We start from the raw sequence: 25,744 nt of genomic DNA, 5'->3' as shown, positions 1-25,744 counted from the left end.
AGTGTGTCCCCACACCAATGCTCCTTCCCAGAAAATGTCCTGGGATAAAAGCTTTGCTTGAGATGTGCTATTTCCTCCCCTTTAGCTCTCTAAACTCAAATGCTGACCTGGGGATTTTTTTAATGAAGCCCCTTTTTGCTGTTCCCGTTTGTTCAACAGATAAACTGCCTACCAGCCTTTCACTTTTAATTTCAAGTGTGCTCAGCACTGAGGCTTGGCATAATTAAAGCCCCTTTTCAGTTATTCTGGACTGCAATATTTACTTTTAGTAACAAATACCAAAAAAATGGCTTGGCATGACTGACTGACTGAAGGGAACACTCCAGGTGCTTGTCTGTTCTTCAGTAACAAGTTTTGAACATTTAAATGTAGAATTTTCCAGCTCTTTTTTAATCTTTGAATGCTCAAAGCCTCAGTGACCCCCATGAACAGCTCTGAGTCAGTTCTTTTCCTGGTGTCAACACTTTGCATCCCCCTCTTGGAGCAGAATCTGCATGGAACAGTGAAGAGTGAGATTCTGAACAGGCAGCCATGAATTTGTCTCACCAAAGTATTCTGAGCACCAGCCCCCGAACCCAAATGACCCAGATAATGAAAAGCTTTGCTGGCAATTCCTTCTCCTCCTTGAGTAACAAAATGGACATATTTTTGTAATATTATTTAGGGAGAACTCATACTAATGCAGGCAGGGGAGCAAATAAGCATGTAGGTACCAGGAAAGGTGTGGAAGTAGAGATCACCCTGCAGCAACTCAGATGAAATATGGGTTTCAAGGCCTGAAGAAAGGTAGGAAAATACTCAGCACCAAGGAGTAGAGCAGAGGTTTTTCAGGCACTAGGCCCAGAAAAAAAACCTCATTTCCCAGTGCAGTCTCAGGTTCCATCCATGGAATTTGCAAAAAAAAAAAAGAGATAAGGAAAAGCCTGTACAAATACCTAAACAAAAGCTGCTTAGTTCAAACTTTCATGGCCACATGGAGACTAATAGCTATTAAGGCAATCAAAGACTGTTTGGAAATGAAAGTGTGTGCCCCAGTTCAAGCAGTTTTACCCCAAAGTGCCTGCAGGCTCTGTAGCTTTGCAGCCTCTTACTTTGCAACCTCCCAGATCAAGAGGGCTCTGTCTCAGGCAAGAATGCAGCTTCCAGCCAAGATTTGTCAATGGGCATTCTTAGGCATGAATTGTACCACCAAGAAATCTCTAAAGTCAATTTGAGATAGGAGAAAGTTGGATCCATGGATCTTGGTGTGCTCAGAAGTCGTGTCTTGGACTGGAAAATAAATAATCAGGAAATTTTAGGAGGATGTTTCACAAACTTATGGCTTATCAAAAATTAGAATGACACAGAAGCAATTATTCATGACTGTGCTGAGTGTGATGCCCCTCACACAGCCTACACCCAGAGCCACTGCCATCAAAGGGCACTTTGTCACTGCTTTCAATGGACACAGGATGTGACCAGAGCAGCATCTGCAGCAGCTCCCAGAGAGGAACACGAGGGAAAAAAATCTTCATTTGTAACTCAGTGTTTCATCTTTCAAAAGATCAGCTTCAGATGTGCTTCAGAAACTCTTCTTTTGGGTATCTCTTTCTTTCACCAACTGCATATTTATCAGCTCTGTCCTAGACATGATCTTAGGAGCTTAGCTCCCAAGTGATCAGAACTTCTTTCCAATTTGCTTTGTTATTAAAATAATCAGGGCTTGAAATCAGCTTCTTTTTTTTTTATTGCTCACAATCTTTGCTATTTTCATCATGAGCAAGCAGCACATTTCCATGTCTTTTTTGAGACTTTTTGCTTATTTATTTGCTCTATTTGCTCACCTGCCTCTAGCTAGTTCATTCATGAGGACAGAAAAGCAAGAAACTGCAGGTGAAAGGGAATCAAGAATCTATTTGAAGATTAAGGAAATCAAGGAGATGTGGTTTCAAATTTTAATTCTGGCAAGGAATTCCTGCAGACCTCCTGCAACTCAACCCCCCCAGTAGCTTTGTTTCTCAGCTACCGTGGAAAAGCAATGCAAATAACACCCTTCTACTACAAATAATTGAGGACCAGACTCACTCCTTTTTTTTCACTGTTTTTTTTCCTCATTTTTTGACAGCTTACCCTGTAAGTGTCCCCCCCCAAGGACCAGCAAACCAGCGTGACAACTCCAGTGACAGGATTCCTGAGGGACCACTTGCACAATCATGTATTATTAGACCTAATAAAGAATGACAGAATCTGGCTGTTAAAACTTCCAGAGATCCTCAAACACTATCGTGACAGCCACCATTAGACTATAGATAAATTACATCTAAAACAATCCCACTTTGCTGCATTCTCAACTGCTAAAACATCCTGTGATTTCAGCATTGCTACTTTGCTGCTTTATTCTCAGCAGGGTTTTTTTTTTTTCATCTAAAACCTCTGAATTTCTCCTCAGACAAGGACATAATTGCAGATACTGCTGCCAGGTAAAATTACTGCAGAGTTCTGGTTTGTACAACTTTTGGGAAACATTGGAAATAATTTGTTTTTTGAGTGCTGAGGACTAAATGTCCTTCCTGCTTAAAAAGAAACAAAACTTCTTTCTGGAGTTACTACAAGTACTACAAGAGGATTTATAGAAATTAAATTAATAAACTGAAGTGGTTTAAGCTTCTGGATATCCTTGGTGTGAAGTAATTTTGCCTGAAGGATGTGTTGAGCTGAGGATTTACAGTTTTAACACTCCTTCCTCAACAGTTTGACGCTTCAATTTCTCGTTACCGCTTCCACACTCCAGCATGGTCCAACATCTGCAACGCAGAATAAATAACCTATGGCCTGCTGCAATCATTAAAATGCATTTGGTTTAAATTTTTTGGAGTTTTTAAGACTCAGGCTGAGCAAGAGGCAGGATGACCCCGGGCTGGCAGCAGCCACGTTCTCATCCTGACGGGGAATCAGGAATTCATTGCAGCAATCATTTTCCATCCATCATCTTCTGAGGGCTTATTTATACTCACAAAAATATTTTTTCTTTCGTGGAGAGTTGTCTTAGACACGTCAAATTAAATAGGGTGAAGGAACTGGAGGGGGGGGTCCCTCAGCACGGCCATAAGGGTGAGGGGTCAGGACAGTGAGATACCCCCACCATAGGGGGTTATTTATGCTGTAAAAGTTATTTATTGTTATTTATTCACTATATTTATTCTGCAAAGGTTATTTATGATGCTATTTATTCTCGTTATGTATTCTGTAAAGGCCCTTCCTCCTCCCCGAGCAGCGTTCAAAGAGGTGGGCAAGCAAATTCCCACTCCCATTTCTACAGCCAGGGGAAAACACCGGAGGGAATCGAGCCGCTATTTCCAAGATTCAAACTCACTTACAGGCAATTACACTTCCCATGGAGGGAAAGCATGAGTTAAGAGTTGGATTTTTTAATTTATTTTTTTTAACATTCATCGTTTTAAACGCGGCAGCGGAGAAGCTCGGTCACGCCATGTCTAGCAGGGAGCGAAGCCCCCTTCCCCTCATGGCGCCACTCCCTTTCCCACCCACCCCAGCAAAGTATGACTTAAGAGCTGAATTTATTTTTCACACTACTATTATTATTATTTAAACATTCATCATTTCAAAGGCGGCACGGGGGACACCGCTCACGCCTTCCCTCACGGCACCGCCCCCCGGCCCCTCACGCAGAGGGCGGGAAAGCGCGGCGGGCAGGGCGGCCAGGGGGCGTGGCCTGGCGCGGCCATTGAGGCCGGGCGGGTAATGGCGGCCGGGGGGGGCGGCGGCGCCGCCTGGCGGCGGGGCGGGGAGGCAGCGGGGGCTGAGGGGGCCGCGCCGTGAGGGGACAAAGCGCCGGAGCCGCCAGGTAAAACCCCGGGAGAAGGGAGCGATGGGGCGGGCTGGGAAACGGCTGGGAGGAGGAGGAAGAGGAGGAGGGGATGGGCCGCGCTGACGGCGCCGAGCCCGGCTGCGCGGTCGCGGCAGGAACCGCTTCCCCTCAGAGCGAGTTTCCCCCGCCGCCGGGGTCGGGGCTGAGGCGGAGCCGCCCCGCTGTAATTGAAGCCCTGGGTGAGGAGGGAGGGACGGACGGAGGGAGGGACTGCGGGGGCTCCTTCTGTGCTTTGTGTCCAGGTGGCGAGGCCGAGGGGCGGCCATGGGGGTGCAGGACCGGCCCCAGTGCTTCTTCGAGATAGAGATCAACAGGGAGCCAGGTAAGGCTGTGTTCGGGGCTTTTAAATCACGGGTTTGCCTGCATTATGGGCCCAAGCCGCTAGCAGCGAGTTTGGCCATTGATGCGTTATTTCTGAGTTACTTTTTAATAACTTCGGCTGTTTTCTGGGGTGCTGGATGCTCCTCATTGCCCCTTGAGACCGATTTTTATTTGCACGCGTGAATATAAAGGTTCGGCAGGGCTGATAAACGCTGCTCTGAAGGTAAAAAGCCGTCTGGTGATGTATTATACCTTTTCTATTACATGTTTGTTATGCCACTTCTGTGAACTGTGGAAAATCGGGGCAGGCTGTGAGGAGACTGGATATTTACTCCTATAAGTATTTTTAATGATGCAGTAATTAGAACTGGGGAGGAACTTAAAGAGGTCATCTGGGCTAAATCTTTCCTTGTCCTGCTCAAAATGCGTCTTCTGAATGTAAAGGAAGAACTGGGCATTCAATCATAGAAGCACAGAACACCTCACCAGCTGGCCTGTTAAAAAAAAAAAAACAAAACAAAAACCAATAATTAAAATAAATCCATCTTTTCACTCATATTTTCCCTATACAAGTGTGGTCCTCAGAAGCAGTAGGCTGTGAGTTTTAATGCTGAACAGCAGCCTGGTTCCCTCCTGTGTTTTCCCCCTCTCTGTAAAGATGGGAGTGGAGATTTGCTCACCCATCTCTTTGAACGAGCATTTATCAATGCATATTAGTTGTCTCACACATACTCCGTGCTTTATCTTGCTACCACTTGTCTCTAGAAAAATGAATGTATGTGATGGCTTCATTAGGCTTTCACTTTCATTTTCTGCTTCAATGTTTCTCTGAAAACCTTTGAATTAAGAGCCTATATCTCAGAGATTCCAAATTTCAGCCTCATTCAGATGCAACTGAAACCCTTTTAGCGTTTTGTTTTCACCACAGTTTCAGAAGAGAGGCTCTGTTCTAACTTCAGAGACCTGATAGGGCATATCTATAAATCTGTTGCTGTTGCAACTCCTCTCTGAGTTATTTTGATTGGCACTGTGGTTTCTGAGTACTTCCAGTGAGGAGATAAGTGATGATGTAAATGGAGTTCTAACGTGTTCCATTGCTTTAATTTCAGGTGGAATTTACTATGGAGTGAGACAACTGACACTGTTTCAGGTTGGGTGGGTTTCCCCTTAGGAATGGTAATTTGATGGGGATGATTTAGAGCAAAGACAATTCATTCTCAATCCCAATTGCTGTTCATCTTTTTAGGTTTAGTGTGGGTTTGTTTGTTTGTTTGTTTTTTTGTTCTGACTCCATCTGAAGGATCTCTCCCTGTGCTGCTGTTCTCTCTGCTCTCCCTGCACAGGTTGCTGCTCCCATTTCACAATCTCCCCTCCTCAGCCTTGAGCTGTTCATCCCCAGTGAAAGTGGATTACCTGTTTTCCCCCCAACCTCTTTGGGTTTGGTGACTGATAGAGCTGTCAGGGAGGAATTGCAGCGTTGGTGTTCCTGGTGGTGCAGAGCTTGGCTTACCTGGAGCAGACCCAGGGCTTTGGCTCTCTTTGTGTCTGTCTGCATTTCTTTTCTTTTGGAAGTAACAGGAATCTCCCAGCTGCACATCAAACTTGGAGCCCTGCTGGTTGCATTACACCTGACTCATGGCTTGGATTTTTGCAGGAAAAATGCCAGTTTGTAATATTAGTGTTGGGGCTTGTGTGCTGTCTGGTCATGCTGCTTTATTCTGGTGCCTGTTTATTAATTCACCATGCAACTCTGGCTCAGGATTTAAGGATATATTTAAAAAGCTTAAATGTTGCTCTCTTAGCTTTAAGATGACCTTCAAAAGCTGAATCAAGTGGTAAATCAGTGCTTCCAGATGACACCAAGCACTAACTCTCAGGGATGTGCTCTCCTGCTGGCACTAGTGAGGTATTCATTTGAACTTTTACACTGCCAGCAGATTTCCAAATGAACATTTTGCTTATTTTGACTTCAATAAATCAGCTGATATGCTTATTGCATTTCAGGAGAAGTGGGCAGCAGAACAGCCCTGCATTTTGTTGCTAGCCAAGAAAAAAGGCCTTGTCCCACCTTGTGTGCCCTGAAAAGCTGAACCAACATCCCCACAAGATGCAGAGAGAAGGGGCTGTGCCTCTTGCAGCACTGGAAGCATCTTTTTGCCTGCAGAACACAAAACTGGCTCCTTTTTTACACTCTAGGCTGCTGCCAGTCCAAAAGCATTCCCCCCACACACCTTGGCTCTGCCCTTGCAGGCTTTGCTTGCCCAGGGTGTGCCAGGATACCTGTGGCAATTAAAAGTCAGGTCAGTTTTACTCTAATAAGATCCCTTGGAAAATGCAGGAGTGCAGCTCTGTTTTGGCTGTGCTTCCAGAAGCTTTATTACAGCTTTTGTGTCCTTATTTTATTACAGCTACAGAACCTTGGAATAAAACTCAGTGCCAGCTTGTACTTGCCTCTTACAGTGGGGCAAACTTTGTTGGCTTGGTGGTTTTTAGAGCTAAATTTAGTCTGCTTTTAAATTAAGTAGCCTGTTCAGCATTTTTTTTTTAATGAATGCAGGTTGTGGCTCTTAATTTTTAAAGGGCAAATGGAAACCAAATCAGGAAGAAGCATTTCTTCTGATACTGCCACAAATAGTGCTTCTCCTTTCTTTTGGGCCCCCCACCAGTGGGTTTGGGCACATTGAGTGTGCACACAGCATTAACTGCTTCCAGTATTCCAAGAATTTGGGGATGGCAGCAGATGCTTATTTAAATAATTCTGTCTTTACTCTGTGAGGCAAAGTCTGTGTGAAGCTGGAGCCTTTCAGGTGCCGTGGTAATGGGAACAGATGTCCCACTAGGATGTCACAGATGCAGTCTGCAGCTCTGGCAGCTCCTGTGGCCATCCAAAAGCTTTTTCCCACCCCCTGACTGGTTTCATCCATCATGAAGTTTGGTAAATTTCATCAGTTTTGTTTGGTTTCATTGTTATTCATAGAATAATTTCTCTTTTTTTTTTTTTCTTCTGTTTCTGTTTGACCCCTGGCTCATTGATTTGTTCCACTTCAGTTTCTTTCATTGCTGGGATGTGTCCCTTCCCAGAACAGTCAGTCTGCTCTTCCCTTCTCTCTTTCTAGTCACTTTAGCCTGATGTATTTTGGGATTTTCTGTGAATTTGTGTGAAAGGAGCACCCTTGCAATAGTCATTCTCTTGTGCCTCCAGTAATAGACCCAATGATGCCTCGTGGGCTTTTTGTTAAATTCCTAAAGACAGAAACTGTTCTCAACTGGCTCCACATTAACTTTTAGTCTTTAGAAGGGAAAAATGTGCAGCAAATAGAACCCAGAACTTGGGCTGTCCATGAACCCATGGGCAACCACTGTGTGTGGGACAGCAGGGAGCCAAGGGGATCCCATATGGAGAAAACCCTTCTCAGGAGTGGGAAATGGAAATTTGAAAGGAATTGATTCAACAAAACAATTTATTCAGAATAACCATGTGAAATTGTTGTCAGGACAGGCTGAAACACCCTGAAATCTCACCTTGAGGTCTGGAGCAAGTTGGATCAGTAAATAAAAGAAAAACTGACCAGCCTCTTCTCCAGAAGGCCAAGTGCTGCCTCTCACTTCCATATCCCTGGGAAGCTGAGCCCAGGGAAGGTTTGATGTGTGCAGGACTGAAATAAGTTTGGTTTTGTGGAGAATGGAGGGAACTTCAGGTGGTGTTTGTGGAAGAATGGGCTTAGAGAGCCAGGGAGAGAAGTTTATGGAGCTTTTCCTTGCAAAGAGTGCAGGTGAGGCATGGAGGTGTTAACAAAGTGTTAACGTGTCAGGGCTGCAGGTCCCTGCAGGGCAATTGGGGCATCCATTCTTCAAACTCATATTTTAAATCAAATCCATCATTGTTCCACACTGAGGTTTTATTTCCTTGAAAACTCCACATTTCTACTTTGAAGAAGTTTTTAAAAAAATCCCTATGCCTTAGCATTGGCAGTTTTAGGGATAAACAAATTAATACAATTCAAATAGGGTCCTTTTAGTGAGCTGCTATTCAAACTTGTATGCAAATCTGGCTGAGCCTTTGGGCCCTTGGCAGCCATCCTGGGCTGTGCATCATTGTCTCACTGCTTGTAATCCCTGCTTTCTCCTTCAGCAGGATATTCCTGCTGATAGGCTGGGAAAAATTCCTCTTGTTTGCTTTACTCTTAAGAAATTGAGAAAAGAGAAAATCCAGTAGATACAGTTTTGAAAAACCCAGGTTTGTTTTGGGAGTGTGTAGCTGAACTCGATGCCTGTGTGCCTCAAACATAATAAAACGTAGCAAAACACTTCCCAGTACTTGGAAAATAACTTGAAACAATGTGTGTTTGCCTCCAAAGGTGTTTTTCCAAAAGGTTAAGCAGCTGAATTCGAGGATTTACCTTTGAAACAATAAACATTTGAAATCAATGATTATTTTAATAAACTTTGCCAGCAGGAGCCCTTATTGCAGTATAGCATGGGCATTGCTACCCTGATTAATTAGAATCAAGTACTAGCTCTTCCTCAGCTGGGAAATTAAGGAGTTCAAAAACAAAAGAAAAAAAAATCATCTTTTAGTTTGAAGCCAGAGTTCTGAAATTGGATTATTTTTGGTCATTTTTCTTTCTGGTTTCCCTAATTGGCTCATTAGCTGCAGAGAGCACTTCATCAAATTTCCAAACAGCTTAGATTTTATGTAGGCATCACTTGAATGATGTACATATTTCTTTCACCACTTACTCTGATTCTTTAAAAAATAAGTTCAAAGCCTGCTTACAAATAATGCTTTTATCAGATTATTGTTTCATAAATAATAGGCAAATGCAATCCCAGCAGTTCTGACTTTAGCCTGGAGTTGAGGTGTCTGTGCTGTCATTTCTTGCTTAAAGCCAACTGAGGACTCTGGGTAGGTTTGTGAGCTGCTGTTGCTTACTTGAGTGATTTGTAGCGATTTTTGTTTGTTTATTTCAATTTACTGTACAAATATTATGGTTAGTCACAGAGAGCTTGTTCCCTGATCAGATCACTTAACCTTTATATTGGGGAAATGAAGCTGAAGAGAGCATTGGAAATTGTCTGCAGTGCAGGTGGATCATCTCAGAGGAGAGGTGTCGAAATCTGGGGAAATAAGTAGCATCTCAAATGCTTTTTTTGTCTGTGTTATATCAGCATGTACCTCAGTTCCAAGTTTAAAATGAGATTTTTCTCTTTTTTTTTTTTTTGATGAGGGATGAGGCAAGAGAAAGATTTGTAGGTGCTAATCATACATACTTCTATTATTTTTTTGATTAGCAGCTGTTCTTTCCTGCATCTTTGACCAAGGTGTGAAAATGGGTTTGATCTTTCTCTGGCACATTTCATTGCCTGTTTGTCAGTGGAAAACACAACCTCTCAGTGATAATGGTATTCATGCAGTTGCAGTAAAATGCAGGCAGTAACCCAGCAGATGGATTCCCAGTGTGTGGTTTGTGTCTCAGGAGCAGACAGCAGCATTTTGTGTGGCTGCATGGAGCTGGGTAAGCAGTGCTCCAGGTTTTATACAGCCCTCATCTTACAAAGTGCATCTGTCATCTTTGCAGCTTGGATAGATGTGCATTACAGTTTGTAGGATTAAAGGATCAGGCTGGATAGACATGGAGTAACCTGATCTAGTGGAAGGTGTCCCTGCACATGGAACTGGATGATTTAAGGTCCCTTCCAGCAGGAATCATTCTGTGATTTTATGAGCACCTGGCAGACTTTGTTATTGACCAAGCACTGGTGAAAAATACTGCTGGAAGTGATCCCTTCGTTAGGAATGTCTCCTTCCATCTTCTGCCTTGTCATCTGCAAGAACACAAGAGAATTCTTCCAATGGAGCCCCACGGTGCTGCTGTCTGCTGCCTCAGGTGCTAAATGTGGTGGCTTTGCAGCAAAATCCTTCTACAATTTATGCCTCAGAGCACAAGTCCCTTCTGGAGCCTGCAGGGACTAAGAGCCCTCCTGAGTTCCTTGGCAGCTGGCACCTTGGTGGTGCAGCAGCTGGGCTGGGAGCACAATGGGGGTGGTGACAGCTTTTTCCCTGGAAAGTGCCATGTGGTATTTCACACAGTGAATGCAGGAGGAGCCTTCTCCTGCAGAGACAGAGTTGGGGCTGTTCAGCCTGCAGAAGAGAAGGCTCCAGGGACACCTTAGAGTCTCTTCAGGACGTAGAGGGGCTCCAGGAGAGCTGGAGAGGGACTCACGTGGGCAAGGAGCAATGGGACAAGGTGTCAAACTGAAGGAGGATGGGTTTATATGAGATATTAAATAGAAATTGTTCCCTGGGAGGGTGCTGAGGCTATGGCACAGGGTGCCCAGAGAAGCTGTGGCTGCCTTTGAATCCCTGCAAGTGTCCAAGGCCAGGCTGGACAGGGCTGGGAGCAAGCTGGGACGGTGGAAGGTGTCCCTGGAGCAGCCTGGGCCAGTGGAAGTGTCCCTGGAGGTGTCCCTGGAGCAGCCTGGGCCAGTGGAAGTGTCCCTGGAGCAGCCTGGGCCAGTGGAAGTGTCCCTGGAAGTGTCCCTGGAGCAGCCTGGGGCAGTGGAGGTGTCCCTGGAAGTGTCCCTGGAGGTGTCCCTGGAACAGCCTGGGCCAGTGGAAGTGTCCCTGGAGGTGTCCCTGGAGCCTGGGACAGTGGAAGTGTCCCTGGAAGTGTCCCTGGAGCAGCCTGGGCCAGTGGAAGTGTCCCTGGAGGTGTCCCTGGAGCAGCCTGGGCCAGTGGAAGTGTCCCTGGAGGTGTCCCTGGAGCAGCCTGGGCCAGTGGAAGTGTCCCTGGAGGTGTCCCTGGAGCAGCCTGGGGCAGTGGAGGTGTCCCTGGAGATGTCCCTGGAGCAGCCTGGGGCAGTGGAAGTGTCCCTGGAGCAGCCTGGGCCAGTGGAGGTGTCCCTGGAGGTGTCCCTGGAGCAGCCTGGGACGGTGGAAGGTGTCCCTGGAGCAGCCTGGGCCAGTGGAAGTGTCCCTGGAGCAGCCTGGGCCAGTGGAAGTGTCCCTGGAGGTGTCCCTGGAGCAGCCTGGGGCAGTGGAAGGTGTCCCTGGAGCAGCCTGGGGCAGTGGAAGTGTCCCTGGAGGTGTCCCTGGAGCAGCCTGGGCCAGTGGAGGTGTCCCTGGAGGTGTCCCTGGAGCAGCCTGGGCCAGTGGAGGTGTCCCTGGAGGTGTCCCTGGAGCCTGGGCCAGTGGAGGTGTCCCTGGAGGTGTCCCTGGAGCCTGGGACAGTGGAAGGTGTCCCTGGAGGTGTCCCTGGAGCCTGGGACAGTGGAAGTGTTCCTGGAAGTGTCCCTGGAGCAGCCTGGGCCAGTGGAGGTGTCCCTGGAGCAGCCTGGGATGGTGGAGGTGTCCCTGGAGGTGTCCCTGGAGGTGTCCCTGGGCAGTTGAGGTGTCCCTGGAGGTGTCCCTGGAGGTGTCCCTGGGCAGTGGAGGTGTCCCTGCCTGTGGCAGTAGAGCTGGGGCTGGGTGAAGTTTCCAGTCCCTCCCAACCCAAGCCCTTGTGGCTTCTCTCCCATGGCTCTGTGCCGCCTGCACGTGGCTCTGTGAAGCTCTGGGTCCCTGCTCAGCTCAGTGCTTGTGCAGCAGGGAATGGCAGTGAGATTTGTGTTCTGCTGAATTCCTGGGCTAGAATGAAAATTGGGAACTCTTCTCCTGAACTGGCTGTTGTGTTCCTGGTAGGAATGTGCAGTCCTCACAGTTGAGAATGGTTTCTCCACTTACAGCCTTTCTGTCATAGTGGTAGTTACAGAGCTCCTGTTTGATGGGGGATCTTTGAATATTCTCCATTTCTTCATTCATTGGACACTCTCCCTACCCATTTCCTTTGGATTTTCCTGCTGTGGTGATGAATGCTTAGAGAACATTCTTCCTGCAGTTAATGAGATTCAGACCTTTCAACAGCTCGAGGCATCTGGAGTTTTTATCTAAGATTATCAAGTACTGATGCTGTTATTTTATTTCCTCCTTTCTGAATCAACAATTCACCATCTTATAATTGCATATATCTGGACAGAGCCTTAAAATTGAATGCAGTTTCTTAGGAGCCTCTCAATTTATTTTTTTTAAGTATTGAATGAAATACATTTGAACTTCTTTTTTTTTCTTTAAAGGAAAGTAAAGAGAAGTTATTATTGGAGTAGTTACTTTTAAAAATGAAGTCTTACCAGTGTGCACCACTAGAGTGTAGTGCTCATTGATAGATTATTGCTGGTCTCCTTGTAATTCTGCCCAACAGTGAGGCTGCTATGGATTATTTTACAACCTGCAGAGATACCAATTTTTTCTTTATTAATTATGTATTTTTTAAAGATTTCATACATTTGGGAGCAGTTTGTCATGGATTTTTTTTTTTAGTACTTTACTATCCCACTATCTTGGAAAATAAAATAGAAAATAGAAATCAGTTTTAAAACAGTTTTCTTTATATTCCACCACTTTTCAGCAGTATTTTAATAGATTTGGAAGGCACATAACACAATTACCAGCAGTAGCAAAGAGAAAATATTTAGTTCATAATAGCTGGCAAGTGGAGCATTAGTCCTGCCTGCCTTTCATCTTCCCTGTTTGATTCATCTGGGTTTTTTTTAAACTGAAGGATTTTAGGCCAAGAGTGCCAATGCAGCTGTAATCCTCAGCATAAAATGGAGCCAAGCCAGTTGGACTTTGTAGGTAATGATCACAGGGAAAACTGTGCAAATGTGATTATTAATGTATTTGTATAAACACAGTAATTGGGGAGGGAATTGCTCCAGCTCTCTGAGGAGCTGCATTTATGGGAAAGCATTTTCCAAATGGAAAAGATCTGACATGATTAAATTATTTTTGTAAATCAGCTTGGCTTTCCAGGTTGAAATCACAATGGAATCCCTAGGTCTTCTGATAAATTGGATGGAATGTTATTACTTATTGTCTATTTTTTACTATTTTGTTATTCTTTCTTGCTGTGTGTTTTAATATATGCATACTTCAGATGTTTTCTTATTCTACTTGATAAAATAACCCTTTTTCAGAAAATTACAATTTTAGAACATTCTGATTGATTTATATGCAGATTTTCTTATTCCAGACAGTTCTAAAACTCTTATTTTTTTTTTAAATTATTTTCTAGTTGGTCGAATTATGTTTCAGCTCTTCTCAGACATTTGTCCAAAGACTTGTAAGAACTTCCTTTGCTTGTGCTCGGGTATGTAGCTGATATTTCAGATTTTTATTGTTAATAAATAACATTTTAAATGTTAATAGTTATATTGATAGTGATTTTATTGATAATTATGAATGACTCCTTCCATTTTCTGCCCAACAGTGAGGCTTCTATGGATTATTTTACAACCTGCAGAGATACCAATTTTTTCTTTATTAATAATGTCTTTTTCAAAGATTTGGGAGCATACATTTACTTTTCACTTCTGGGTCTGCAGTAGAGGCAACACTGGTGATGTTCTGTTGGTACAGGAATGTAACTGTTTGAATAAGTTTAAAATTGATAATAAATATTGGGCTTTTATTGGTAGTGGGCTTTTAACTGATAATGATTTTTATTGTTAATAATTATTTGTTTATCCAAGTACAAAGCACAGCCATCTGCAAGGCCTGTTCCCACCTGAGGAGGTAAATTCTAATGGAGAGGTGATGCTGTCCCATTTTGGAGTATAGAATCTGCAGAAAGCCAGCATCAAGCCAGGGTATTTCTGGCAGATGGAGGAGGACAGAGTGATCCTGGCATTGCTGTCAGAAGTAGATTTGGCCCCTGGAAATGTCCTTTTTAAATTCCAGCAGCTGGCCTTGCAATGCTGCCCACCTATGGAACAAAGCTGGGCCCATCTGCTGTGGTGCTTTGTAAGGAGCTGATTCCCTTCTGGTCTCAAACTGGCACCACTTGGCACCCAGTTCACACTGAGCTGCCCTCCAGGTGCTACCAGGGCAGCCAATTCTCCTCTGCCATCCCATTTCCAAGGGCTTTGCAGGGCCTGGAAAGAGCTGCTTAGGAAGGATGGGGCTCAAAGACAATGATTTTTCTTTTCCTGACAAAATCCATGCATGTCTAGAGCAAAAAGAGCAAGGCTGGTGTTTGGCCTGAAACAGAGGAGAAGCTGAGCTCAGGAGCTGTGTGTTGGATGTTGTGTGCAAGTGTCTGAGCTCAGGGAGGTGCTGCAGGGTTAGGGTTAACCCACTGGAACAACTCCTGTGTCTTTTACCTGACTGGGAAAGCACTGGCAGTACTCTAAAGGGGGTAAGAAAAGGGACTGGGATTTATGGCCACAGCCAAAGCTCCCATCTCACTACCAGCTCTGTTTAAGAATTTTAATTTTAAGCTTTAAAAGGAACAGAAATGTTATTTATGTATTCATAATATATAACTTCAGAAAATGCCATGAAAGTATTAGAGTGCCATAAAAATACTTCATTTATATGAAGTATAGCATAGATCACCCATTTCATTGTTAATTTTTGAAAGTCTAAAATGTTTCAACTGATGTAACATTTGTTTGGAAAAGTGTGTAAAAACCCCTCACTGGAGGGTTTGATGGTATTCCATCTTATTAAAACAATTCAAATGCAAGCTCTAGTCTGAACTGGGTCTGCAGCAGAGGCAGCCCTGGTGATGTTCTGTTGGCACAGGACTGTAACTGCTCCAGCTCAAGTGCCATGCAGGATCCCATCTCTGAGGGGATTTTCCATAGCCCTGAGGGACCCCCTGAGACATGAGCAAACATGCAGGCAGATATTCCATGGTGGTGTTGGATGAAGGTTTTCAGTGCTGTACAAAGAGGGGAGGAGTGTGTCCATCCCTGTCATAAACAGCTTGGCTTGCATAACTCATGTGGAAATCAAAAATGGGGTAGGAGGAGGTGTGGATTGGGATTATGGGTGTGGAGAGGCAGGTAAATAACTAATAAATATGTATTCCATGAGTGAGGGATGATAAACAGCAGTGCCCTTTGCCCTGGCAGTGATGGGCTTGGAATGGCAAATTTGGGATGATTGGGGTGGCAGGGTAATAGAATGCAGCAGGGGAGTGTTGGCTCTGGGTAATGAGTGTATCTGCATTTCTAGAGTGCAGAATATTTGGTGAAATGTCCTCTTACCTATGTGTGTCAAATTCCTATTCCATAACCAGTGATGACAATCAACATTGTTTTATTTGACCTGTTATTTATTCTGTTAATTCATGTTTCAGTGCACTGCATCTCCTGTACATGTGGATAATGTGGGGCTTGAACTGTTGCACAGTGTACAATATTATTATTATTATTATAATCTTTTATTGTTAATTGGCACATTCTGTCAGCTTCCCCCCTCTGGGAAGCTCCAGTCAGTGCCTCTTGAGCATAAATCCCTCATGGACCTACTGCCCCTAGAGCCTCACCCTGCCAGTCATTGTCACCTCATCCATGAGCCCAGGGCAGCTTCTCTTCTGAATTTTGGAAGAAGTGCAAATGAAACTTGTGGGACCACTAATGAAAAATCACCAGCCCACCTGATCTGCAGCTGCTGTAAAAGGGTGGCCAGACACTGTGCAAGGATTGGGGAAGGTGTGGAAGCTTGGAGGAGCTCAGTCCCTTCACATGTGGATAATGTGGGGCTTTAACTGTTGCACAGTATATATTATTATTATTATTATTATTAAACTTTTAACTGTTAATTGGCACATTCTGCCAGCTCCCCCCCTCTGGGAAGCTCCAGTCAGTGCCTCTTGCCCAGCATAAATCCCTCATGGACCTACTGCCTAGAACCTCACCCTGCCAGTCATTGTCACTCATCCATGAGCCCAGGGCAGCTTCTCTTCTGAATTTTGGAAGAAGTGCAAATGAAACTCGAGGTTTTGTGGTGATTTTTCACTAACTGAAAAATCACCAGCCCACCTGATCTGCAGCTGCTGTAAAGGGGTGTCCAGACACTGTGCAAGGATTGGGGAAGGTGTGGAAGCTTGGAGTAGCTCAGTCCCACTTTTCCAAGTGTGGATCACATTGAAGCTGAGTTGAAATCTGTTTTCCTGGCTTTTCTCCTGGGAATTATCTGGCACATCCAGATGTGTGAGTGGTTTGAAAAGGATACTGTGACCTGCACAGGGCTGTAGCTGTACCCATAGAAAATAGCTAACCCACCATTATCCTGAACTCTTGGTTTTTTTATAAATTACCCTGAGTAGATTGACACACTTCTTCTTGAGGGGGAAAGGGAAATTTTTTAAAGAAACAACTTAATTTTAACCTCAGAGTTCCCTTGTAAAAATCCCCCTTCTGGATGGTGAAAAGGCAGCAGGTAGGACTGTGTTATCTTTTAGTTATGGCTGCCATATCCCTTAGAACCAGGGAGGGAAACCCTTGGAATTGGTTCAGTGACAATCTGTAGATTGGTTTTGTTTCCCCTTCTTGCAGGTGAAAAAGGAATTGGCAAAACAACTGGGAAGAAGCTGTGCTACAAAGGCACCACCTTCCATCGTGTGGTTAAAAACTTCATGATTCAGGGGGGGGACTTCAGTGAAGGTAAAATGGGCTTTTCAAACTGCCAAATTTGAAATGGAACAGAAATGTTAGCATTTATGTGTTCATAACTTTAGAAAATACCATGAAAGTATTAGAGTGCCATAGAAATACTTCATTTGTGTAAGGTAGAGCATAGATCACCCATTTTATTGTTAATTTTGGAAGGTCTCAAATGTTTCAACTGATGTAATATTTGTTTAGAGAAGTGTGTTAAAAACTCCTCACTGGAGGAGGGTTTTATGATATTCTATCTTATTAAAACAATTCAAATGCAAACTCTAGTCTGAACTGCTTTGCACTTCTGGGTCTGCAGTAGAGGGCAGCCCTGGTGATGTTCTGTTGGTACAGGAATGTAACTGATTGAATAAGTTTAAAATTGATAATAAAGCATTGAATGAGCTAGAAACATCTCCAGAAGGAGTTTTCCTGGATTGTTTGTTCCTTTCCTGAAATACCTATCCTTACCAAAATGTCTCTTTTCACTGTGTCCTGTCCTAAAGAGCCTGAGGAGGGAATCTCCTATTTTGAGAGTCAAGTGCTGGTGGAATGTTATGCACAACTTTTGTATAAGTGAAACAAAAAGTTTTCAACAAAAGAATTTTAATTGCTGCTTTTTAAATCTGTAGGTAATGGAAAAGGAGGTGAATCTATTTATGGTGGCTATTTCAAAGGTAAGAGCAAATATGTCTTTGCAGATTCTCTGTTCAGTCCTGAGATAAACAAGTCTTGATTCCCAAACTACTTAATGAAAACAGGTTCACTCATAGATCACCTTTTTGCATGAAACTAATGTTGCATGAGAATTCCTTTTATATGCATGACTTTCAGATAATTTTTTGTTAATATTTAACTTAAAATGACAATTAATTAAGGCTAACATAATTGGTTAAACATGACTTTCAGCATGGAGGCTAGGCAACTTTATTCATGAATAAACTCCTATCTTCCTGCCTAAAACTGTCAACATATTCTTTTGTTTATAGAGAATGTGGTCTTTTGCAAAATGAAAAGGTAAGAGACAAAAGCTCAGTAACACAAATTCAAACTCTGTTCCCTTGTCCCCTCCCTAGTAAATATATAGACAACTGCTAAGTCCCTTTGTAGATGGATATCTGTGTTGCTTGGAGAAATAAAGAGTTCTGTGTCTAACCTTTCTGAGGGTTAATGACTTATTCTGAGAGAAAATCCACATAATTCCAGCTCTGAACAGTGATTTCTTCTTTTGTTAATGTCCCTTTTCCTCCCCTTCCCTACTCAAGGTTTGTATGCTTAGGGTTCATTTCTGCCTTTATTTACATGCTACACAAGTCATTTTCCTTGCAAAGCATTGATAAATCAATGTACAATTACCTCTTGTAAAAATCTGTTGGAAGGAAAATGGTGAGTTTTTAAATTATTTGTTTAAAGACATACAATTATTTCTATAAAAAACCAGGTGGTTGCTGTGATATTCAAGTGTTAAGACAGTGAATATACTTATTTACAGCCTCTGTGGTGTAAATAAGTTCTGTTTACAGGTTCTGTGTGTGGTTAGATGCATGAAACTAAGTTTCTCTTAAAAAACAGACAGTTTGATATGGGACTATTGAAGTTTGTAGTCAAGGAAAGGCTTGAACAGATCCATTTGCCAAGAAGTTACTCAGGGTTTGTTTCTCATGGCGAGTGCTAAATATGCAGGATTGTGTTTTGACATGTGATCTAAAAATTAATAGTTTTGTACATTCAAATTGGTATTTTTATCTTTGGAAATGACCTGGAGAAGATCTGGTTTTATATTCTGCTGTACAACCAGAACTCCTCTTTAATTCACTGCACTATAAAATGCATGTTCAGTTTATTTTTAGTAGCTTTTATACTTAGATTCAGATATAGAGAGTTTTTTTCCCTTCTCTGCTTTGAGACTTCCAATTTTGAGTGTAGAGGTGGCATTTTTAGTGTGCCATACCAGGCAAATAATCAGCTTTTTCTCCTGACCTTTCCACCTGGAGTGTCAGTAACAGCATCATGTATGTTAATTCCTGCTTTAGAATGTCAATAATTGTGCCAACCTTGTTCTTACCCAAATAACTCAGGATATAAATCCATGATCTAATATTTATTGAAGACACTCATCATGAATTCTTTTAAATGAGAAATGTTTGCACTATATCTGCACCATTTTAAGAAAGAAACTTTTGTCTCAACTGTAATTTGAAGAGACTTGTTTAAACCTGATTGTTGTTTTTCCTCCACCCTGTTCCCGTTTCTCCAGCAGCAGCAGAATTTCTCCTTAGAGCATCCATAAGTTACTAAGAAAACAACCTGTCTCCCTTGCCAGGGAAAATCTGACAAACATATTTTTTCTTCAAACAGATGAAAACTTTATTCTCAAACATGACAGAGCGTTCCTTTTGTCAATGGCAAACCGAGGGAAACATACCAATGGTTCCCAATTTTTCATGTGAGTAGAAGTGATCCCACACTGGAGCTTTTCTTACACAGAGAAGCGCTGTTCATGAGAAAGATGGTATTGCTAAATTATCCATATCCATGTTCTCCATTCCTGATCCTGGCTAGGAAGGAGTGGCACCTGCTCCAGGAATTGGTAGAGATCAAGATTTCCTTCTGGCATTCGTTTAGATTAAAGCTGGTGCTCCATGGATGTTTGTCCTTTGTGGCTTTTTGCCCTAAAAATATGATTTATAGCAGCCAGGAATAGATTCTTTGCTTTGTGGGTGCACAAATCTCATCAGATTATCTGCAAATGACAGTGGTGAGCATTGTATGTGAGGGGGAGTGAGGTCTACAGGTGGTTTGTATGGTTTTGCTCTTGAAAAAATGATGATTTCTGATTTGCCTTTGGGGAGCTGTTTTGTTTGTTGGTTTTTTTTCAGGAGGAGAATGAGTGGGGATTTTGATTTGGTAATTGTGATTACTATTATTAATTTTTTGGAGTATATGTTCCTGACATAATTTTTAAATACATCCTAACTCTGTTAACTTGTGCATATACCAACACTATGTAGAATTATGTGCTGATAACCAGATTTTTCCTTCATTACCTTTAAAAAATGCCATTCTAGTAGCCACATTCTGTTAAATTCTAGAAACTCTAAATTACTATTATTAATTTTTTTGAGTATTTGTTCCTGACATAATTTTTAAATACATCCTAACTCTGTTAACTTGTGCATATATCAACACTATGTAGAATTATGTGCTGATAACCAGGTTTTTCCTTCATTACCTTTAAAAAATGCCATTCTAGTAGCCACATTCTGTTAAATTCTAGAAACTACAGAAAACACTTTTAGCTTTACTCATAAGTAAAACACTTAGGGCTGATAATTGAGGGTTTCCAGGTCAAAGCAAGTGTATTTTAGGTTCAGTGTCAGGTTTTTTAAGCTTGCACACTTTGATGTGATTATTCCTTTTGTTAACTCCCTTTTCAAAATTGCCTCCTGTTAATGTTTACCAGTTTGAATTTGGAAAGAGCAGGTTGATAACTTTAGTCTGGACATACTTTGGGAAACAACACTGGGGTTTGGAAAGTAAATTTTAGCATAGTTACTTAACTAGAAAAAGTCTTTTTTTCTTTGCCATCTTTCTTGGGGGATAAGAATGAATGGCGCTTCCCTGGCTTCAGTAAAGGAGTAAATTGTCCTCAAAAATCTTGGGTTTTTTTTCTTTGCTTGAAAAAGATCTTCAGTATGATATGATGTAGTTCAGATAAGAAACATTTTTAGGTCTTTTCCTAAAAAATGTCCTGAAAATGGAAGATGCATAGGAACCTAAAAGAAAGTCTCACACTTAGCACTGTTTAGACATTTCATAGAGATAAAATTGTTTCAAAAGCTTGTTTTCTGTTCCCTTCAAAGGAAATTTTACATGTGCTTCATTACAATAAATCTGAAAGGATATGTGTGCACATTAATATTGAAAACAGTTGATATAAATAAAACTCCATGCCTTAATAAGCTCTCTGAAGGCATTGCTTCATTATTTTTCACTTGATGACTTGCCTTTGGGTTCTCTTGCCTTCATTTTCCATTTTTAAGCTTATCTGAACATTAAACATGAAAAGCTAATGATGTCACATCAGTCAAGCAGCTGTCATTTGAGGGCTCTAAAGTTTCTTTTCTCTCCTGCATTTGATTCCAAAGTCATCTTCTTTCCCTGATGCTTGGTAGGCTCAGCTTGTTCAATCAGATTTTAACACCTTGTCTCTCCCCACACACCAAAACAACCCAAGGTTGTGTTGGATACTAAATTATAACTAATACAGGCCAATAAATGAAGATTATTTAAAAAGCACTTTGATCAAATATAGGAGTATTCTGAAAGATGCAGATTCCTTGAAAAATTCTGGATTTTTTCATAGAATCACTTGAAAAAGTGTGAGTTCAGTGGGAATTGAGGCAGAGTAAGAGACTACAAACTTCCATGAGAGCTGGATTCACCTGAGCTGCCTGCAGGAATCCAGAGCTGGATTTAGCCCTGCTTAGGCTTAGCTTTAGGCTCCTGGGGTGTCCTCTGTGGCCTTCAGGATGAGGATGCTCTGGAGCTTTTGCCTTCCCATGCAGATTTCTGGGGTCTCTGATGTCTGAAAAGGCACCAGCCTGTCCTGGAGCCAGGGAAGAGAATCAGGATTCCAAGTGGGAAGCAGCTCCTGCAGGTTGTATCCAGGCAGTTTGTGCAAAATGCAGTTTATTAAAGCTGTTAGTCTTGCTGGGTGCCATTTGTCTGATTACTTTAGGGAATGTGTAGTGCATCTATAGAGCTTTTCTTTAATAAAGTATTTTCTTCTTGACACTTTAAGCTGAAATTAAAATGTGTTTTTTATACTCCCAGTAATGCTCAGTTTCTCTGTAGTTTATCATTAGGTAAAGTATTCAAATGTTTAACCTGAAAAGCGTGTGAAAGGCAATATTCAGTGGTAGCCTTCAGGTTATTAATTTTTTTAAAATATTTGTATCTATTTAATTTCATTGATTAAATTTATAGAAAGGGAGATAGTTCATCTGAGCTTCTTTAGAGCTCTGCATTTGTTTTCAGGAATGAGAGCTCTGTATCTTATACACATCTAATGTGGCAGATAAGGAGTGCAAAAAATTGATTTTCCTTTCTATAACAGTTTGTCTAAGTAGGGCTAAAATAATAACAAGGATCCTGACTCTAAGAGTTCTGTTAGTTCATCAGAATTCTCTGCTCTCCAGAGAAAAGTTGTATTTGGAGTAATGAATCTTCAAGGAAGTAATCAGGCAGCAAATGTCTCTTTGGCATATTGCACCAGCAAACCAGGCACAAGACTGCAATGCCTAAAAGTTGATTTCAAGTGGACAGTTTTACTTGAAACAGAATCTCCAGACTCATTTTACTGTAAACCATCCTAAGAAATCACCAGCTTTCTTGGAGGAGTCAGGAATTTCTCTGGCATGAAAGAGCTTGGAGGATTTATGGGCAACAGTGAGAGCTGGGCATGGGAAAGGCAGTGGAAGGGATGTTGGGAGGCTTCAGGGAAAAGCATGGACTGCAATCCAATTGTGCTGGAGAGTGGCACAGTGCAGAGATGCAAGGAGTCAGAAATGTGTCTGTGCAGTATCAGAAGTGCTGGGTTTAGTGCTTGCAGACTATTTTCCTCCCTTTTTTTTTTTTTCACCCTTAATTGAGTAGAAGCAACAGTTGGGTGGGAAGGAGAAAGTGTAGCTGAGGGAGGATTGAGAGTTCCATGCACATGTTCTGTGAATAGGCCAAGTCTGTTCTCATGTGCCTGAGAAACATTTCCTGCTCTGGAGGAACACAGCATTTTGCAGTTCAGCAGAAAGGATCCAGAGAGAATCCCTCTAGATTTATAAAACTCTGCAATTTCAGTTTCTTTACCCAGAGCTTTGTAGGAGTTCATTGCAGGCTTGTGTTGGAGAGAGTTGTAAAGGCACCAGGTCAGAAATTGACTCTGTGTGTGTTCAGGGAGCCCCACTCTGATTTAGTTTTTTATGAATAACTTCCTGTAGAACCCTCAGTGATTTTACAAGCATTCTAAACCTACGTGGGGATGTCAGTCTGGAACTGTCCTGTTTCCATCCCAAGCTAGGAATCCCTAGGATGTGGCAGAGATTGGCAGGAACCACTCCAGCACCATCTTTTCTTTTTCTGTATCTGCAGTAGCTGCTATCCAGCAGTCCCTGGGTGAGCACAGACAGAGCAGATCCCAGGGCTGTTCTGCATTTCCAGCTCAGTGCCTGCATTCATTCCTCTGGGTGATGTTCTGGAGCCATGTGCTCCCTTCTCTTTTTTCCTGGAAATACCTTGTCTCTTCAGAGCCATTCCATCATTCCTGTGGCCCACCTGCCAGGGAGGAATTCCCAGTACAGAATTGAGCAGTTCTGGTGAAAATGAGGAAATAAAGGAGCATTAATGACTCCTGATCCTCCCACTGCTCAGCTCTGTTTCCCCTCACACCAAATCTGCCAAGCTACATTTGGAACAAACCACAGGTGCCCCTGCTGAAGGAAGAGTAAAGCAACAATAGGAAGCAAAACAAAGTGACCTCTTTGTGAAAAGAGGGAAGTTTCTGTCATAATTATTTCATTATAGTTCAGCTGTGCTGTGTGGTGAGGAATAAGCCCTTAGTGCAACCTAAAGAGGAGTCCTGGATTCTGTTCCTTATCAGTTCAAATGCTTGGAGTTCTTGCCTCTCTATTCCACAGCTATTTAAAACTTGAGTCTGATTTCCTATTACTGACAGATTTTTTTTTCCTTATTGAGGGTGTTGTTGGTTTAATGTGTCTCTCAAGCTCTGCTTTTTTGCTCAGAACTAAATAGGATTTTATGGTTTAAAAACGTTTTCATGTGTGGTGCCATGCCCAGTTCATAAACTGAAACAAAGGAACCACTTTGATCTGCTAAATGAAGGATAAAATAATTTGGGAAGACTCTTGTTTTGATTTTTACAAATTATTTCTGAATGTTACCAGCTCATTAAAAGTAGTTCATATCGTTTTGGTGTCCCAAAGTAGGTATTTTTCTAATCAACAGTTAATAATTTCCTTTGTTGTTGTTGTGAATGAAATACCTTTTGAGCTAATTATTGACTAATACAAAAATGAAAAAATGTCAGCTGGAAGGGGCTGATGTTGCATTATCTTTGAGCATTATTGCTACACATGCACTTCTCACACAAGCAGGTCCCATTGTCTTGATTAAAAGTTTATGGAAAAATGAAAACATTCCCAGGATACTTGAATGTGCCATCAATAACAAAGAGATAATGAATCACTGATAGTTTGTTGGGGGTGGTGGGAGGGCTGGGGATGAGCTCAGCTGATAATTCAGTTTTCAGACATTGCTGCTGCTCAGAATTACACCAGGGTAAAATCCACTATCAGCTGCTGCACCTCTTTGGGCTTTTTTGCACCTGCAGTGTGGTTTTTGTTCTAAAATTCTGAGCAGAAGCAATCAATGCAGATATTTTAGAGAAAACACTGATTTTTCTTACTTGTAGAGAAGCTTCCTAGTAGGAGGAGGATGTTAGCTGACTGTGAACTGGCTGAAGTTGGGAACTCCTGGCTGTACACGTTTCCTCTGTGAATCCAAACATTTGTGTGCCAGCCTGGGGAGTCCCTGCTTGGCAATGGATTCAGCAGAACCTCTGAAGCCCTGTGGGGCTGCAAGCATGTGAATAAACCCACAGAAGTTGCTTATTCATCTGCTTCAAGTTGGGCATTTTTTGCTGGATTGAGACTCAGAGGGGAGTGGGGGCATTCTCTTTCTAACTGTTTGTTTTTGCAGTAATTTTGCAAGCAGGTTTTGTCTCCAGTTTTCTTTTTGTTTTTAAGGAGAACTTTAGCTTTCAAAGTGTATTCTAAAGAAAATTTAGAGCCCTCTTTTAGGCATCCTTTTTCTGCATACAACTTGATTAATAATAATTTTAAACTTGTATTTAATAAAACATAGACTCAGTTTTGTCTGAAAATGTATTACAATTTATTTCTGCCATTTTTGTGTAAAATTTACAGAAACAGTGTTACATCGTGCGCTCCAAAGGTAATGTCTCATTCCTCTAAGGCTGTGTCCTTTCCTTTTCTTTCTGTTTTTCTCTTTCTTGTTTTTCTGATCATATTGTTATGTGCATTGAACCCTTTCTTAGGCCTGAGGTTCTTTGGGGGGGTGGGTAAGAACGTGCTCTTATCAAAAAGATGATTTTCTCTTCAGCAGTATCCTAAACCAATTTAAACCTGAGTGAAGAAAGGTATTTGTCCTTCTGTAAATAACCTGCATAACAGTATTAAAAGGCAGATTTTGAATGGTTTAAATGGTGAGAGCTCTATATAGAAATGTTCTAATAAAGTATTATTTTGGGGGGATGAACTCATCATGGCTTTAGGTTTCTCTAGTGCCAAGACAGGAGGTAGGTTTGCTCCTGGTTAAGTTCTGAAGCCAAAGCAAATATTCAAGGATTGATGCAGAAAACCTTAGAATGCTTTTTTAAAGTGCACCTTTGCAGAATAAATGTCAGATTACAGCCCTGACACTGAGGTGAGAAAACTTTCAAAGGCACCACAAGGATTTGGGGCTCTGTTTTCCATGGGAAGTTACTCAGTCACCCAAGTCCTTGTGGTGCATCTGAAAGGTTTCCCTGTGGGACAAAGCTTCTCCTGCAGTTCTCTCTTGGTGAACAAGGACAAAACCCTGTTTATTTTACCTCTGACTGCCAGGGGAGTGGGGCAGCCTCTGCATGGGTTTAATGCACCAAGCACCCCTTCCTCTGCTCAGTAAGCACCAGTGCAAAGGCAGCTCCTGCTTAGGTGATTTGCTTAATTCGTCTCCAATGCTGCTGCAGCATGGCAGGAGCACCTGCAGCCTCCCCAGCCCTGGTTTTGAGCTTCTTGCTGTTTCCAGCTAATTCTAAACCCTCAGTCTTCACTACTATTTGGTTCCATTGAAGTAACCCACTTCTGGTTTTTTCACCCCTTTAAATCAGCTTCATAATTAAAGCCACTCCAACTGTTTACTTAGCAGCAGGTTGTTAATGCAGTTAACTCTTGCTTTAAGAGCTTCAAAAGCCATAAGGATTTTTCTTTTTGTAGC

The 25,744-nt window shown here is 42.3% G+C and overlaps 1 protein-coding gene across 4 annotated transcripts in view; it reads left to right on the top strand.

Annotated features, from left to right (window-relative positions):
• Positions 1-3,788: 3,788 nt before the first annotated feature.
• Positions 3,789-25,744, top strand: part of NKTR (natural killer cell triggering receptor) — a 40,099-nt gene continuing 18,143 nt past the window's right edge. For 2 of the 4 annotated variants that reach the window (XM_054644765.2, XM_054644756.2), the window contains exons 1-6: positions 3,790-3,844; positions 4,111-4,190; positions 13,300-13,374; positions 16,571-16,678; positions 17,305-17,349; positions 19,031-19,118. In XM_054644765.2, the coding sequence (XP_054500740.2) occupies positions 4,133-4,190; positions 13,300-13,374; positions 16,571-16,678; positions 17,305-17,349; positions 19,031-19,118 (374 nt within the window). In that variant the 5' untranslated portion in view covers positions 3,790-3,844; positions 4,111-4,132. Of the gene's footprint in view, positions 3,845-4,110; positions 4,191-13,299; positions 13,375-16,570; positions 16,679-17,304; positions 17,350-17,661; positions 17,690-19,030; positions 19,119-25,744 lie in introns of those variants that run through there. The other 2 variants (XM_077185361.1, XM_077185392.1) reach the window with 2 other exon arrangements.

Source organism: Agelaius phoeniceus, chromosome 1 (assembly GCF_051311805.1).
Source record: "Agelaius phoeniceus isolate bAgePho1 chromosome 1, bAgePho1.hap1, whole genome shotgun sequence".
NCBI lineage: Eukaryota > Metazoa > Chordata > Aves > Passeriformes > Icteridae > Agelaius > Agelaius phoeniceus.
Note: the sequence above shows the minus strand (reverse complement) of the source record. Positions and strands in the feature narration are given on the sequence as shown.